The 18,114-nt window shown below is 38.7% G+C and overlaps 1 protein-coding gene across 4 annotated transcripts in view; it reads left to right on the forward strand.

Annotated features, from left to right (window-relative positions):
- The window catches only part of GADL1 (glutamate decarboxylase-like 1), a 573,172-nt gene that overhangs the window by 498,782 nt on the left and 56,276 nt on the right, over positions 1-18,114 (forward strand). For all 4 annotated transcript variants that reach the window (XM_012720584.1, XM_012720585.1, XM_012720586.1 and 1 more), the window contains 2 exons: positions 8,033-8,232; positions 15,509-15,560. In XM_012720584.1, the coding sequence (XP_012576038.1) occupies positions 8,033-8,232; positions 15,509-15,560 (252 nt within the window). The remainder of the gene's footprint in view (positions 1-8,032; positions 8,233-15,508; positions 15,561-18,114) is intronic.

Below are 18,114 nucleotides of genomic sequence, written 5' to 3' on the forward strand. Positions count from 1 at the left end.
GGTAGTGCAGGACCCGCAGTGAGCCAAGCAGAAACCAAGGGTCTGCTGGTTTCTCCAGGTCTCCAATACATCATAGACTCGCACTGTAGCCAGGAATCTCACCTTGAAATGATAAACGTCCTGCTGTTCTCTTACCTCTCTCCTTTGCCTCGCTTCTGCTTCACTCTTTCTTCATCCCCTTCTTCTCCTTATTCTTCCTTTATCAGCAACTCCTTACCTTTTGTCTATTTTTTGGTTTACTGACTTTTCCATGATTCAGTCTGATTTACTTCCTTTTGGGGAAAAATAATAGTGATTTTATCCTCATCTGTTTCTATTTTCCCTCCAACCCACCCCAGCAACCCACCCCATTCCTCCCCCTCCCCCCTGGTCTGTACAAGGGAAATGACAACAATTGGCCATGTAGTGGCACCTTACCCTTCAGTTAACCAGTGTATACCCTCGTCCACCTTCACATCACACTTTGCCTTTTGTATCTTTCACTCCAGCTATGCTGGAGTGTAAAAGACCCACGGCATCTAAGAAGGCCTTATCAAGTACAATAGCTGATAAAAAGCAGGCTTAATGCCACATGGAACATGAAGGCCATGGGTAGTTGTTTCTATTGTTCTAACACTTGTATAGATTTAGTATATTCAGTCAATGTGGCTTACTTCTATAGGCTCACTGGAAGATACAGTTCAGCTCATTAAAAAATGAAATTGGGTGGGCCCTCCCTGGTGGCGCAGCAGGTTAAAGCCCAGCACTAAGAAGCTTAAGCCACTTCCGCATGAGTTCTATTCCCGCCTGCCCCAGAGGTGACCACATGGCCCGGCAGACCTCTCCTGACCCGCCCGCTGCTCCCCTCAGCAGTGTACTTCATCGATCTGCCTGTTCTGCTCCCCACTCTGTCTCTGGTGAAGCCTCTCACCCTCCGCATCTCTGGCCTGTACCTTAGTTCTGTATGAATAAATAAATAAATCCTTAAAAAAAATGAATTTGGGTAAGCGGTGTAACATGTTCATGTAATAATAAACAGCGAGAAAATCTATTGCTGGTCTCCTATTCTGTCAGCAGCTTGGCTGGGGAGAGAAGTATATGAAAGAAAAAATAGGTGCTGATAGCTGGGAGGGGTCAAAGGTATGACAATATGCAGGAGAAAGGGAAAGTAGTAGGACTTTGGCAAAGACAGAGGGGGGTTCCCAATTAACATTATTTTATTAGATTTTACAGTGTTCTCGGATGGTGAGCAGAATAAGTATCATCATCTCCAATCGTTTATGAGAAAATGAAGCTTAAGATGTTAAGTGACTTATTTTGAACTCTGACACAGAGAGACTAAATCAAAAGTAGAAACCATATCTGCTGATTCTCATTTTATTCTGCCAGATCAATAATGAAGCTTAAGTTGTAATATTGGTATGAGCCAGTGAAAATTGCATGACCAGTCACTCTTGCTGTGGCATTTAAGACTTGTGATGACATGGCTACTCTTTTACCCTTCCAGCCTCCTCGCTCTCCCCTATCTCATTATTTAACCCCAGTTCTACTAAATTAATTCCATCTTCTCTTCTCCTACCAGGTAGCCCTGATCTTTCAGCTCTCAGGTGATATCTTTCTTCTCCCGAAGGTCCCTGTCTAATTCTTCTAAGTTAGTGAAATATGACTCTCCTTAGAACTTGCTCTTTTCTCTATTCTAGCTGTGTGCTGTAATTGCCTGCTTTTTCTGATCCTTATCTCTATCATCAACCTCTAAAATATAGTGACTTCCTTATTTACCATTAAATCGTCAACCCCTAGAAAAGATTTTGGCATATGTTAAGTTTCTCAAAGTGTTCATTCAATAAATAGGTAAAGCCAATATCAGAAGATATAATCATTTTAAAATTTCACTTTTATAGTCTAGATATAATAGTGGAAACTTTTCTACTATTGCCAGTCAACGTTTGTTTTGTTTTCTTTTTTACTTCATTTTATTTTTATTGAGTTAACATGGTTTACAACACTGTATATTAATAAGAGGTACAGGGACATACCCTTCAGGTCCCTGTTACCACACTATACCTGTTACAGGGTACCCCAATATGAATTGGGTTGCCTGTCTGTGGCCTTTACCCACGTGCTTACGATTCAATCATATTATGGACACACTCAAAAAGGTTAAATAATGGATTTATTTATAAGGAGAAAGGAAATAACCCAGGGAAAGAGGGAGAGAAATACAAGTTAACTAGGATGTCCTACCAGTTCTGTTGACTTGGACTCCACCGGCACGCTGAAAACCGATGGAGAGCCAAAACGATCAGCCGCGAACCACCAGGCCAAGAGACCCCCAGAGCCCACATGTCCAGTTTATCCCAACCTGGCTGCTCCGCCCTCACGTCCCAGCGTGCTTCTCCTTGGGCTGATGGGATTTGGAGTTCCAGGATCTGGAGTGGAGTCCATGAAACCTGTACTTGTTACATATCCACCACCACAACACCCGTATTCTTCCACCAAAATCCGTGCTGCACCTTGCTCTCCCCCACTCCTCCTCCACCAAACTCTTTCACTCCCTCTCCCCCTGGTGACTTCAGTTCTATAGTTAGATTTCTAAGGTTTGTTAGTTTGGTTTTATCCGATCCTTTATTTTATTTCTCTATACTCCACCTGTAAGTTATCTTTCTCCTTCTAATTTAATTTGTGTAGCATAATCCCCTCCAGTTCCATCTTTGTTATTCCAAAAAGCAAGTATTTATTTTTGTTATAGGTGAGTAATACTCCATTGTGTATATGTAGTTGGGCTTCCTAATCCACTCATTTATTGCATATTCAATCAACAAATGTTAAAATTTTGCATATTCAATCAACAAATGTTAGCCTAGACACTTAGTACCTCCACAAGTTTAGCCCAGTTCCTCAAGTCAGTGCTTCTTATAGACTGCCCTTAGTACATACATTTGTGTTGAATTAATTAGCACACAGATGAGTAATATACCTATCTCCTAAGCTATTTTGTTTAAGCAATTTTTGTATGTAAGTAATGGGACAGAATATGGGAAGAGTCATGTGGGAGAATATTTTGTAGCTTTGTTTGTTAAGCTCGGACTTAAATTAGACCCATATGATTAAATTCTTAGGAGAGAGACAACGGAATCTTACCTGGCCTGTAGAAATCAAAGATAGCTTAAATAATCTTGACAAGGAAACTATGTTAACTACTGATTCATAATGTGTTTTTAGCTACATTTTTAAAAATCAGCAGAGTGATAAGTACTTTTTTAAGGTTTATTTATTATGTATGCATACAGAACTGGGGTACAAGCCGGAGGTGCAGGGGCGGTGAGAGGATTCATCAGAGACAGAGCAGGGAGCAAAACAGGCAGATGGAGGAAGTACACTGCCGAGGGGAACAGACACACCATGTGGGTCAACTCAGGGGCTGGGGATAGAACTCACACTGAAGCGGCTGCTTCTAGCTTACAGTGCTATGTCCTAATCTATTGCACCACCAGGGAGGGCCTGATAAGTTGTTTTTTTTTTAAAGATTTATTTATTTATTCATATAGAACTGGGATACAGGCCAGAGATGCGGAGGGTGAGAGGATTCACCAGAGAAAGAGAGGAGAGCAAAACAGGCAGATCTACGAAGTACACCGCTGAGGGGAGCGGCGGGCTGGCCAGGAGAGGTCTGCCTCGCCATGTGGATCTCCTCCAGGGCAGGCGGGGATCGAATTCATGAGGAAGTGGCTTAAGCTTCTTAGTGCTGTTCTTTAACCCACTGTGCCACCAGAGAGGGCCTAAGTTTTTTGTTTTTTTTTAACAAAAAATATCTACATGCTTTACTGCAAGGTATGATACTGCTAAGACCAGAAATCACATTTGTAGGAACAGGGACATGTCTGAGACAAGGCGCAAGTGTCTTTAACCACTAATCCTGTGTGCCTACTACCATTTTCACCAACCTCTTTAAGAATACTTTTTTTTTTTTGAAGATTTATTTATTTATGCATACGAAAACTGGGATACAGGCCAGAGGTGAAGGGGGTGAGAGGATTCACCAGAGTGGGGAGTAGAACAGGCAGATCAATGAAGTACACCACTGAGGGGAGCAGAGGGTGGGGCAGGAGAGGCTTGCTGTGCCATGTGGGTCACCCCTGGCTCGGGATAGAACTCTTGCTTTAGTTGCTGCAGATTGCTTCACAGTGCTGCACTTTAACTCCTTGTGCCACCAGGGAGGCGCCAAGAACTCTTACTGAGTGTTTGTGGAGCACTCTCTCCCATGTGTAGGCAAGCACGCACGCATTATAGACAGAGCACAGGGAGTGCAGTGGGTGAAGAACTCGGGCCCTGTGTCCAAGCTGCCTTGACTTGAAACCCAGATCTACTCCTTATGCCCCACATAATCTGAGGTAATTGACTGAACCATGCTGTTCAGTTTCCTCACTTGTACAAAAATTACAGACTTAACTCATTGGATTTTTTTTTTTAAGTTCATACTATACAGAGCCTGATACCTAATAAGAATTCCTAAATGTTGACTCATATCACCATTACCATGACTGGATTTGTCATTTTAGACACAGTCGTGAGCAGCAAAGTTGTGGTTTCTGTACATGTGTGCTGTGGTCATCGTTTGCCTGTTTCTTTTTACTATATAATTCATTCTTCAGCCTTCCTCTCCTTTGCTCTGAAAGGGCCCTCAGTCCTGTGAACATTAGCTCCCTTGCCAATTGACTTCCTGTCAGGTTTGAGCAGCCGAAGATTCGGACACATAATTGAGACTGAGAAGCTCAAAGGGACGCGTCGCCTTGTCCCTTCCCAGTTTGCCATCTTCCTCCCAATAGAGCCACTTTGTGCTCCTGGTCCCACAGGATGCTCCATTCCCAGCTTCCTGTAACTTTCCACTTGGGTTGAGGTCACCACTGAGGAAAATAGGTAGAGGAAAATGATACCAAATTTCACCCTGGATCCAACTATGCTTGATGATAGTATATGACTGTATTTCTAAGTATACAGGCCTATAAAATTTTCCTTTTTTTCTTGAGCCACTTTTATCCCATTTCCTTCACTAGCCATGGCAAGAGTTCTAATGCGATGTTTGCTAAATCCCGAGAACTCTTTGAGAGGAAATCATTGAGCAAGGCAACTGGCATTCTCATTGCATACTTATCTCTGAACCTTATAACTGGTTTTTATTGTTCTGATAGGATTAAGGGAATGAAGATGAGCAAGATAAACACAATTCTCTTCAAGGGCACTATAATGAGTAAGGTTTGTTTCAAATATGGTAACTTTCGCTATGCTAATTCCAAAATGTTTTCTCTGAAGGTCTAGACAACTTCTCTTAGTTGATGTATCGCTTAAAACGAAGGACAGTTCATCCATTTTAATGCAGGAATATCAACTAAAATGCAAACCAGGAGCTTAGGGAGGAAAGTTTTCATTTATTTTCGATAAAGCAAATCCCCAGGCCTCCCGTTGTTTCTTATGAAACTTTCCCAATGCAGGAGGATTGTTCAGCACAATGAAATTAACAGTGTCACGACTGCAGGACGATCACTCATTCTGCTACATGATTTCTCATCTTTCCTCTTCTCCATTTGCCTAAAAAGATGCAATTTGTTTTCTGGTAATGGATGGGCTGCTTCTCTCTTTCAATCACTAGCATAGGCACTAAAACTTGCCCAAGACATCTCTAAAGTTCATCGTTCATCTGCTTTGGGATTTTTTTGAATCTTTCATGGTTGATGAAAGTAAATTTATAATCATGATACAAGTACAAGTGTGTGTGTGTGTGTGCGTGTGTGCGCGCGCGTGCATGCTTTGTCCTTAAAATATGTGCAGTGACCTTTTAATTTTATAATATATGGTCTGGTTGTGGTTGCTATGGAAACAATAACTAAATTCCTGACATTTGAGGGTAGGGAGATGCAGTGGTAGCAGCTGTGATCAGAGTTGAGATTGCTCATAGAATTAAAATAAAGATTAAAAGGTAAGGGACATTTTTTGACCTTAATGTTCAGCTCAGAGCAATCTACTCTACCTCTGTATTTACAAGAAATACCCCTCGGGACTAGGCTGAAAGCTTACTAGTATTCTTTAATTTGTTATTTTATCCCTAGTTTAGGTAAGTAATAGACAAGTAGGAGTTTGGAGTTTTTGTATAATTTTTTTGCATAATATAAAGTGCATGTGCACTTAGCAGTACACATCCAGATTAGTTTCACACAAAACATTATTGCTTTTAAGATTGCCAATTCATGCTTTGATTTGGAATGTGACACTTGAGATGTTCTACTTATCCTTTAAGCACAAGATCATCAGTTGTGAATAAATGCACGCCGTTCTCCGTTTGGCAGAAGTCATTTCCCTGCATCCTACTGTGGATCTTCTCTGTAGCTCTCTGTAGCTTCCTCTGCAATACGAATAGTTCTGCATTGTTAAAGTTTGGAAAATACACCAAGCAATAAGTTCACACTGTTTCCGGATTTGGGGATTCCTCAGTTCTTGACTGTGGCCAGGAAATAATTCAAAGCTATATTTAGGCAAAAGCAAAGCAAAGTTTATTAAAGAAAGAATGAAAGTACACCCAAGAGAGGGCCAGGCAGGCAGCATTCATGGAAGAGTAACCATGAGGAAAAACAGGGGCTCCTACTTGAAGGAGTGCAGGAGACAGCTTACTCCACCCCTTACTGGGAGTTACTGTGCAAGTGCCTCAGGGATGTTTCTTTATAGGTGCAACACCGATCTCTAAGTTATTTCGCTTGGAGCAGAGGGTCACTTTCCCATTTGGGCACTTCTTGCTTTGCTTTCTGGCCTGCCTCTAGGGTTGGGTGGGCAACTGTCTTTACCCCTCTGGGCATTATTCAGCTCTTCCCAGGCTTCATGTGCCCTGGGAAGTCCTAGGTATGTTGGCCATTAATTTTTCTTCAGGCATTCCACCCTGTTCTAAATGCTGAGCAATGTGTGTGTTTATTTATTTGTTCGTGGCCTGTGCCAGGGTACTTGAGACAAGTATGGAGAACGGGGAGTGGCAGCACTGATTGCTTCATGAGGGTGCTCTGCCTTGTGCTGTGGGAAGTTTGTGGATATCGTCATTGATTGGAAATGATTCCTGCCCTCAGAAACTGCTAGGCTACCCAAGGAGAGAACATGTGTAGAATTCTCACTGGGCAGAAATAACATAGGGGCAGAGTCAACAAATAACAGCCAAACTATAAAAGTGACAGACAGATACAGAAACTGAGGGGAAACAAAGCCTGGGAAGAGTTTGAAAGAAGGGCCAGATGGAGGTAAAAAGGGCAACTATGTTAACTGTGAGTAAACCCCAGAATTTACAAACAAGCTGCCTTCAACCTTTGAAGATGTCAGATGTGATGTTAAAATAGAGATGCACAATTGGATGCGAACAAAAAGACAAAGGGCATGTGGTGTGCTTCTTGTTGTCCTCGTGAGTGCTTGGGAGCAGAGAGCTGTAAGAGGTATTCTCGGGGATGCTCTGGGAGTTGATGGTGCTCTGAAGGACAGGGTCAGGATAGCCAGGGTTTTATAAGTTCTACATCTTCATGGCACTGAAGGCGACATAAACTCATAATTTAAGGGCAAAGTAAAAATTCTAGAATGGTAATAAACAGGATATATTATCACCCATCTGAAATTGCAAATATGTTACTTTGTTAACAATGTTATTTCTAGGGGTTTTACCCCACCCCTACCCCCTTAAACTCTTCCCTCTGCTGTAATAGAGAGTTATGGATAGAAATTGGCCCACCTTGATGTCAACAAGGATATCATGGCTGCCCCCAAACTTCTCAATGCTCATCAGTGAAATTGTGAAGGTGGACTTAGCATGTTCAACATCGTGGTTGTTGTTTGTTTTGAAAAGAGACTAGGTCATTGGTATCCTAAAGTTCACACATATCCATTGCATCCAACAAAGGGCGTCAAAGAGGGAGGCCAAATGCCTTTGACAAAACATAGTAGAATGTCAAAATTAATGTCATTATTGTTTTGAAACCATTCTAAAATTGGACAGTCTTACGTTCTCTCTTCTTTCTCTTCTTCCCGAAAGGACCTTCTGAAGAAATGCTATTCCGCAAAGGCCTCTTACCTATTTCAGCAGGATAAATTCTATGATGTCAGCTACGACACAGGAGACAAGGCTATTCAATGTAGTAGAAGACCGGATGCATTCAAGTTCTGGATGACTTGGAAGGCCCTGGGAACATTAGGCCTAGAAGAAAGAGTTAACCGTGCTCTTGCTTTATCTAGGTACGCACGTGTGTCCATGTATGTTTATGTCCCACATGTCTTGTTTACTCCTTGGACCAGCGGGCTAACTGGAGTATGTTCTTGTGACAGCAAACCCACTTTAAAGTTCTGATTATCTCTTTTCTAATTGCACGCCAGTAATCAAAGCAAATAACATGGCCAACCTTAGTGTCAAGAGCCAGGAAATGTACCCTGTCTTTTTTCAGGGAATACTGCAAAATTACATGGCAAAGGTTTGCTTATAAGGGCGGTTAAAGAGATGGCTTTGGCATCTTTAGACAACAGTTATAAGTCAGCAGTTATTATCATTATATTTAAAGAAGTAGTTTAAAAAATATGCAAACGCTATTATCTGTCAGGCTCTTTGAGTGGAAGCAGAATTAGCAGAAACCTTAACTCAAGGCGTTTTAATTAAAGAAAGGTAAGATTAACATCCCATGTTATGTGTAAACTTGTGTGGTGGTGACTTCTAGATGATTCATCTAGGGCCTTCAACAACATCGCCAGGCTTTTGTCTCCATCTTTCAGGTCTGCTCCCCTTCTTGTTGGGATTATTCTTATACAAGAAGGTGGCTGCCAAAAGTGTCAGATCTGTAACATCCCAGATTCAAGTTCATGATCAAAAACAGAGTATACTCCTCACTCAACAATTCCAAGTTTTTCTGATTGAGGCAAATTTCCCTCTTAGCAGTCACTGTTGCCAAGAAAATGTGACACCCTCATTGGCCATACTGAGTCATTTGCCTCCCTTGGGCACTTGGAAGACTGGAAATTCCTCCTATAGTGTATATAGTGAAGGTAGGTAAGGAATAAGCCTTCATTAGGAGTAGTATTTAAGTATCTCATTCAGAAGAAATAAGGAGACAGCTAGCTACTGGTCCACACCATAAATATTCATACGTGCTCATCAAATTAAGTTTAGAAAACTCAGTTCCTTTTTTTTTTTTTTTGTATTTCTCATGCTATTTAAATATAGTAGAATCTCTGCATTTTTTTTTTTTATCTAAGCTACTAAGTAAGTCAATGACAGGTGTCTAGAAATAAAACTAGATATAAATATTTGATGATTGTATTCGTTGTAAAGTTAACATTCACCTCAGGATGGAATTTAATTTATAGTCTAAGGATACTTTCTAATTTTTGCAGAGAAATATCACAGGAGGATAAATGTTAACATTTCAATTCAATTCAACAAACACTTATTGTTTGTAAATGTTTGTCAAGTTGAATTGAATTGAATTAACATTTCAGTGAGCATCACTGCAGATTCTGTGACCTATATTTAAATATTTGAAAAACAATCTTTCCTCTTTCATGCTGTTATTCATAATAGCTTCCTTTCCTCAACTTTCCACATTTTTGCTATCCAACTCTATTCCTGGGGTGAGCAAAAGTCACCCTCTTCTCCCACTCCTAATGTCAAACAAAAGGGCAGAGTCCTTTTTGCCATATCACTTGAGAAGAATATGAAATGATAAATTTAAGGAAAGTTTTTCTAGGATTAAGTTAGCAGAATAATGGCTTTATTTTTCATGACTTTATTTCTTTCAGTTGGTTTATTGGTTTCTGGTTTTGTTCTTTAGGACATTATTTCCTTAATTTGGAGGTCTAATCTATTTATACAAGTTCATGTGCAGTGGCATGGCAAACTGGATCTCAAGAGGGGAAAAATGACCTAAGTTATAATGTCTGCTCATATCCATGGTGCAAACACTCCCATTGAAGGGAACTGTAAGCTATCAACACTTGCATTTTGCGAAATTCCCAAATTTTTAACAATTGGCTCTCACTAATCAGTGTATCTTGCTCTAGAACACCACTGATCATGGAATTAGTGTAATCAGTAATTAGTAAACACTGAGTAGGGAGAGTTAAAATACCATTTCCCATCAAGCCTATTTATCCACTTGCTTTAGAATTTACCTAATCAAAGTGATTCTCATACATGAACGGAAGACTCAACCTGGCATAATTTCCAAGTCAGGGCAACACTATTTTGTTTCCAAGAAATATAGTAATTCCCTTATGCAGATAACAACTTTAGCAAAAGTAAAGGTGCTCAAGAGAATTGTTACTATTTGGAGGTGTGTCTTCAGCAGCCCAATATAGCTGAGATTTCCATTTTCCTAGACCCCAGATCACCTCAGGTTTGGTAAGTACTGGAAAACCTGTGCCATTTATTTCCTTTAACACACTGAGGTAAGGATTGTGTAGTTTGCCTAGAAACAATGTTCCTATGGTCCTGAATCCAAATGAAGTTTAGTTTTGAAATGTGAACATTGACCTTAAAACTTAAGATCCAGCTTGATGAACCAATGACTTGCTGTTCTCCTTAAGAGATAGTATGCTCCCTCTTCCTCTGGGAAAGCAAAAGCAGACATGTTAAAGAGGACAACTATTCCATTTTATGAGTTGTCAAAAATTCAACAAGAATGAAAAAATTAGTGCCTAGAAGATCTCTAAAGCTTTTTGTAATTTCCATTTGACCCTTATCATTCTAATTGATGAGAGAACATTTCTCTGAAGAAATATTACTGATTAAAAATTGGCTTTCTGCTATAGGTGTTTGAAAGCCAGTGACATAAGAAACCTAAAGCAACATGTGATTTTTAAGCATAATTGAAACCCAAAGGGCTAAGATTTCCAGCCATCACCTCCAGCACAAGGAGGCTGATTGTGCATCTCCAGTATCTGCCTAGCAAAGTGGAAACTTTTGACAAAAACCCAGTGTTACTTGTTGCTGTGGGCACCTTCTAGGTCTTTGGTAAGGCACTCAGCTTAAGTGGATATTCACTAAGGGGTAATTTTTAAAGCAATCTAGAAGAGTCATATGTATACGTCTTTTTTACAACAACAAACAGCTCAGGAACTCCCATCCTGCTACTTTGTTAGGTCTCCAGTGCATCATTTATTTATTCCCTTGACACACAATCTCTGTAATCTCTCTGATGGAATTCATTTCATTGACTTGCTTGAATACTGAGGGATTTGTTATTATCCATATGGAAAAGGTGAGCAGTTACACAGTGCACACTTGTGTTAGTGTATGTCTCTTAATGAAGAGCGGGAGACAGGCTAAAAGACTATGGGAGGGCCAATCTTTTCATATCTTTTGATAATAATAATCTTTCTAGAATTCTCAACAGCAGGAGAATGTACCATGTAGGTGTCTGTGATGAATCACACATGCCATGCAATATGTCCTAATATATGCAGAAAATACAGAAAGCAGATGCAGAAAAACAATCTCAGGAGATCTGGAAGGCTCTGTGCAGGAGAAGAAATTTCAGATGAAGGGATGAACCTGAGTGAACTATGTGGTCTGCGCCAGGGAGAAGCAAAGTGGCTGGTGAATTGAGGAAGAGAGTGGCAAGGCTACTTCCAGAAAGGAAAGCATGTCTGCAAAATGATAAGTGAATGCAAAATGTATTCAGTGGATTCACAGAAAAAACAAGGCTCTCTAATGTTGGACACACATTATAAGCAAAAAGAGGGGAAGTGTTTTAGCGCAAGATTATCAACATATGTTTCAAAATCAAGTGAGAATCTTAATGAAGGCTTTTGCCCCGTAGGATTTGTCAAAATGCTTGCTAATGTGTATTTTTCTCTCTTCTCTCTTTTTGCTGAACTTAGTGGGAAAGGATGAGTTTTATGAAGTCATTGTTGCTTTTTGAACCCATTTACCTTTTGGTAGAAGTTGCCTATCGCTCCTGCATAGTGTTCAAAAACTCAACGTACATCTTTTTTTTTTTTTTTTTTCTGGCTTGAATCAGATATGAATCGTTTTGTTAAATGTATTTTATCTTTAGGCTGTTTCCACATATTTAAAGAAAAGTTGTGAGGAATAAATCATTCCTATGAATGTACGCAGAAGTGACTCAAACCTTATTTGAATTATCTGTCCCAAACTCATTTTATTCAAGCATTTATTTAAGAAGATAAGATACCTTATAAAAGAGGCACTTCTAAACTAGCATTTCTAAAACTACACTCTGTGGGATAACAGACTTCCAGAAGATCTTAATAGGATGTTCTTCCAAAAGTGTCTCCGTGGTCAAATACATTTGAGAAATGCTAACTGCTTGATTATTCCTCCCTTGGAGGTTCACAGTGTTCACCAACACATTAAAAAATCAGAAGGTTTGCAATATAGACATTTTAACTTTTGCAACATTTTAGCTTCACTTTATCCATTGTGCAGACTGGTCACCAACAATTCTTGGCTCTTTTTTTCTTGACAACAGAACCTTAATTTTCTTTAGGTAACAATATTCCAGCTGGAAACACTGATTTAAATCAATCTCCTTTGACAGCAATTAGTTTAGGGGTAAATATGTGATTCCATTTCATTCAACAAGAAACAGAAAGAGTACTTTGAAGGTTTCTTGGAAGATATATGGTTACCTAAATTCATGTAAATGAAGAGTACATACTTTTTCTCCAGATCACCTCTTCTTTGGGGATATTGTGTAAAGAAAGATGTGACGCGTGGAGCTATGGCAGCCACCTTGTGAAAACTTGTCAGGCTGCTAGAAAATGTCTTGTTCTTGGTGATGCTGAAACATGGCCATTAAATGACCTTAGAATTAAGTCAAGTATACTTCCAATTGTAGCAAAGGCCATCTATTTGATATGCCCAGCATTGTCCAAATTTATTTGACAATGTAACCTTTTATGTGGGAAAGCTCTCAATCAGGTGTAATACAGGGCATAGTTTTGGAACTCTAGCATAGGCTTTTTAAGTACTTTTGTCATAGAAATTCCTCACTCAACCACCTCTACCCTCAACTCGGCTGGAATGTTACACTGGACTTCAGAGGCTCAGGGATTAGCTACAGTGAAGACCTTTGATCCTGACACAAAGTCCAGATCCACATAGTTGGCAAAAGCAGTTTTCAGTGCTCGATTCAGCCCTCTTTTAGGTCTTTTCACCAAGAAAAGCTTTAGCTAATTTATTAGGGATATTTTAAATTGAGACAATTTAAAGTACATCTAAACTTAATACAGTTATAACCTGTTAAGGAAGGATCTTACCATTTAATTCCACTCCTTTGCTCCACATATAGGGCAGGGTGAAAGAGGCCAAGGAATTACCTAGAGTCACAAAGTTGATTAGCTGCATAATGAGAATCTTCTAGAGTAATTCCTAGGGTTTCTGGTTGTGGGAAGCTTTTTCATAGCCTTGAGGTGTCGGGATTAACATAGGTCTCTTCATGATAGGATCATGGCAAAGCTTTCAAGTCAGCAGGTTACCTAGACATCTATGCTTGCAACAGGGAAACTTTTCATTGCCTAAGTAGAGATTATGTATTTATTATATTTGGACTTCACATTTTTTATTAAGGTCGTTTTCAAAAGGAACTGTATCTGTAAAACTCTGCAGAGATATAGGGTTAATAATCCCTCCCCCTACCCCACTACGTCCTGTTTCTCCTTCCCTTGTTAAATAGTATCAGTTTATTATTTATCTTCAATAATTAATCCAGGTCCATATATGCATGTGGATAGGGGGTCTTTTTCATTTTTGTAAATAATATTTTTGAAATTGAGTTGACATGGGCTTACAGTGTTGTTTATGATTTGGCAATATAGCATCTCCCCTTTCAGGTTTTATCTGCCCACACTCAACAGCAAAGCATCCATAGCCCTCCACCATAGTCCATTGTGATCTCTCCCGGCCAGGTCTTCTCCCCTCCCTCTCCCACTGTATAGCCAAAGGATTCCTTTTGCCTGAGTAGTATGTAATGATGTGAGGAATTGTCTGAAACCCGGGTGGCTGCAGTTCTACAGCCATAGTTTTAGGGTTAGTTATTGGTTTGGCTTTACTTGGCCCTTTATTTGGTTTCTCTATATTCCACATGTAAGTGACATCATTTGGTACTTGTCTTTCTCCTCCTCACTTATTTTTTAGTATAATCTCCTCCCGTTCCAAGATAAACAAAGTAAAAGAGACTCATTTTTTTTTACATAGATTAGAACTATTCCATTGTGTATATATATTATATCTTCCTAATTCATCCACTTAGTTTTAGGTACTTTGCAAATGCCAATATTTAATCATATGTGGAAAGTTATAAAATTAAATTGGGGGAAAATAAACACACATTGTAAAGTGGTCTATATTGTAGAATGGACTTTAGCAAATGAACATAGTAATAATAACTTGCCATTACCAGTTTCTATATTTTATAATTTTTGTTATGATTTTATATAATATTTTGTAATAGCCTTCTGAGATCAGAAGACCAATTATTTCACTCCAGCTCTATCAATGAAAGAACAGAGGTCCAAGATAAATAACTCTTTGTTGTTCTTAAATATTAATGAATATATTTAGTGACATGATCATATTCCATATGGTGATACCATAATAATTGAACCACAGATTTCAAAGTCAGTCTTCACTGTTGGATGTGACCTCCTTCCTCCCTTTCCATTCATTCTTTCTTCTATAGTATACATTCACAATGAGTACCCCGACAAGTACATTTTTTGTCAATGCCTCTGATCATTTCCTTATATTTAACCCCCAAATTGAAATACTGGCTCAAGTATTATGAATTTTTCAGGTTCATAATCAAATCATAGCTTTCAAGGCTAACCATTTCAAAAGGTTTTAATATATACATATATATATAGGCCCAGGAGAGAGGTGTCAGTGTTAATTTATTTCATGTTCTCCATATCATTTTAGCCTTTTCTCATTCACATTCCATATCTCATGGGATCTGTGCCTTTTGCTTATGGTGTGGTAATTCTCTTTTCCCTGGCATTTGAGATGATTTCATAGACATTATTTCAATGGCTGCAATTCACTTATTTTTTAACAAAATACCACTAACTAGTCTTCTTTCCCTTTGTTCAGGCCTTGGGGAAAATGTTGAGCTTCCTTGATCTTAAATGAACTTACAAAGCAAGACTACACAGTGAAAACCCTTTCTTCCAAGCCAGCTAGCTAGTGAAGCATCTGTGCTAAATCCCTTTCATAGAATATGAATGTCAGGCATACATGATCACAAATGTATATCTAAAGCCTAATGCTAATATGTGAGATAAGCTTCATGAGAACAATATGTCTTTTTTTATTACAGGGCATTGCAGTAAGTTCAGGAGTATCTACTAATCCTATACCTGTACTCTTAATTATTTCTAAGGCTTGCACTTAAACTTTGTCTCTGCATCAGCAATATGATATGATCATAGTGTTATTATTCATCAGTCATACTTATGGAATTTTTAGATTGAAATTATAAAAACTATTATGATTTATTTTTAGGTACCTAGTAGAAGAAATCAAGAAAAGAGAAGGATTCAAGTTACTGATGGAAGTAAGTGATTGTGGAATTGTGCTTCAGATTTTTTTCAGTCAACAGTGATGAAAATAGTGATTTTTAATCTGTTATATTTCATTGGTTTTTGTGTTACAGACTTAGAAACAAGTCATTAGCTTAATTCAGAGTCCATTATGTTAATTTACTCTATTAGTGAGTATTTTTCCTTTGTTGGGTTCACAGAGAACACACTTGCCTTTAAGTATTGAAAATTAAAGTGCTCGATAATAATTACCAAGGATAATACTGAATAAATTATGACCTCTATCTTGATATATAAATTGCATGATGATTGTAGTGCAAATATTCAACTGTGTTATAGTGGTGCCTGCAACTGAAAAATCAATTAAGTGAATGAACAATAATGCACACAGTTTTCTCTTTTTATAAAATAATGAGAGCATATTAGCTTGGGAGCAAAGGGAAAATAAGTCATTTTGTTGTTGGAATATGTGCATAATAAGAAATAAAATTATACAGATAGAATTGTTCTCTAAAATTTATTACTAAAATTATGAAGAATATTTTTTCATTCTGGTTTTTAAGACACATAAAGTGGGAGGTTATCTTAAATCTTATAGTATGTACTTAATAGCAGTTTCGAACATCATGTAAAAATCACTTAGAGAGTGAAGTCTAGTAATCTATACTGTATAGAAGCAGTCTGGCTAATGTGTGGCATTCCTTTAATTTAGCAAATTTATTGAGTAATTACTATATATCAGACACAGTTCTAGGCACTGCAGAGACAAGACAGCGGTATTCTCTACTCTCCTGGTGCTTACATCCAAAGGGAAAATGATAAATAATAAACAAAAAGAAATAATACACATGAAACATAAGATAGTGAGAAGTCTTAAGAAACCCTTGAAAGATAATCTAGTTATACAAACTACTGCAATTACAGCTGTGGCAAGAACTAGACTGGCAAGAAAGGGTGTGAAATGCTGACATGGGAGTGTTGGTGGAGGAGAGTTTGTTTGGTGTAGATGGTCCAGAGTGCCCGCTGAGTCTGTCTTTGAGCTGAGACCCGGATGACGGTAAACATAATGCCAAGCAGGGATCTCTCGGAAGGCACTCTAAGTGGAATCATTGAACATCTACAGTCCTAAAGTGGAAATGAGTTCTCTGAGTCTCAGGAGCCAGAACGTTTAGTAAGGTGTATTAAACAAGGGAGGGTGTAATAGGTGATGGGACAGATGAGGGCAGAGAGCATATCAGGTGGAGTCAGGTGGGTTATGCTAAGATCTTTGGCGTTTATCCCAAGTGTGGTGATTGGAAAAGTTTTAAGCAGAAAGGAGTCTGACTTCCATTTTTCAAAAGTTTTTTTTCTATGTTTATTGAGGTAAAGCTGATTTCCATCATTGTATCCACTTAGGGGTTATAAGTTCAAGCCTCTACAACTGTGTATTTTCATACCATGACTACACCAGTTATCCCACTAATCCCCCGCCACATTCCACTGAATCCCCACTTTCCTAGTCCTGTCACCACCCTCCATTTCCAGTTGCTTCAGTTTTGCTATCAGATGTCAAGGTTGGTTATTGGCTTGTCTGACTTCTTTTGAAGGTATCATTTTGGATGTTAAGAGAAGAAAAGAATAGGGGACAGGATGGGAAGGAATGACAAGAAAAGAGTAAATGAGCCAATTGCGAGGCCACTGCCATAGTCCACGTGAGGTAAGGTGTGGTCTTCAGATGAGATCAAGAGATCAGGGGCCTGTTCCCAAGAGTTCTGGCCACCGCTGCCACCACAAAAGTAGCATCTGGTTTACCAGGTCTAAGAAATTCCTGGAAACTAAGGATTTTAAGAGATTGCAAAGGTAGCAGACAATTTCATATTTAAGTGCCTTTTTTGGCAACACTACAGGGAAACAAGAAGACAAATTTAGAATGTGGAATATTCTACATGATAGCTGACCTGATTTCTCCAACAAGTTGGTAGCTTAAAGAAAATAAAGGCAGAAATGCTAATGATCATTTTAGGTTGCAAGAGACTTAAGGGGTATCACAACCAAATGTAACATACGGAGCTAGTGGAGTTCTGTTTTGAACAATGGTTAAAAAGTGAATTTTGAAATAACTGGGAATGTTCTGTTGTGAGCTGGTAATTGGTTGCTACTAGGGAATTATTGATAATTTTGTTAGGCACATTAATGTCATTGTGACTATGTTAAAAATGTCTATTTTTTTGACATGTATTCTGAAGCAGGTAGAGGGAAAACAACATCTATGTGATTGACTTGAGTCGGAATCATCATCTTTATTTTATTGAGGTTGAGTTTCATCTTTATATTCTTTAATTAGATCACCTCCTCCATTACTCTGGTTATGAGCATTATAGTGTTTGTCAATATACTGTATCCCCCAGAATTGTACTTCCTTCTGATAGAGCTAAGAGGGAAAGTGCTGAGAAAAAAATATGAACTAATTAAAAGTTTTTTATGCATTTTCCTAAAGTCTTAAAAAATTGAGACTGGGAGAAAAATGTTACTACCATCTCTAGGGAATTGCAAGTCTTCACATATTTGTAATGAAAGTTAAGCTAGCTT

This window comes from Condylura cristata, unplaced genomic scaffold, assembly GCF_000260355.1.
Source record: "Condylura cristata isolate star-nosed mole 26May11 unplaced genomic scaffold, ConCri1.0 scaffold00004, whole genome shotgun sequence".
Taxonomy (NCBI): Eukaryota; Metazoa; Chordata; class Mammalia; order Eulipotyphla; family Talpidae; genus Condylura; species Condylura cristata.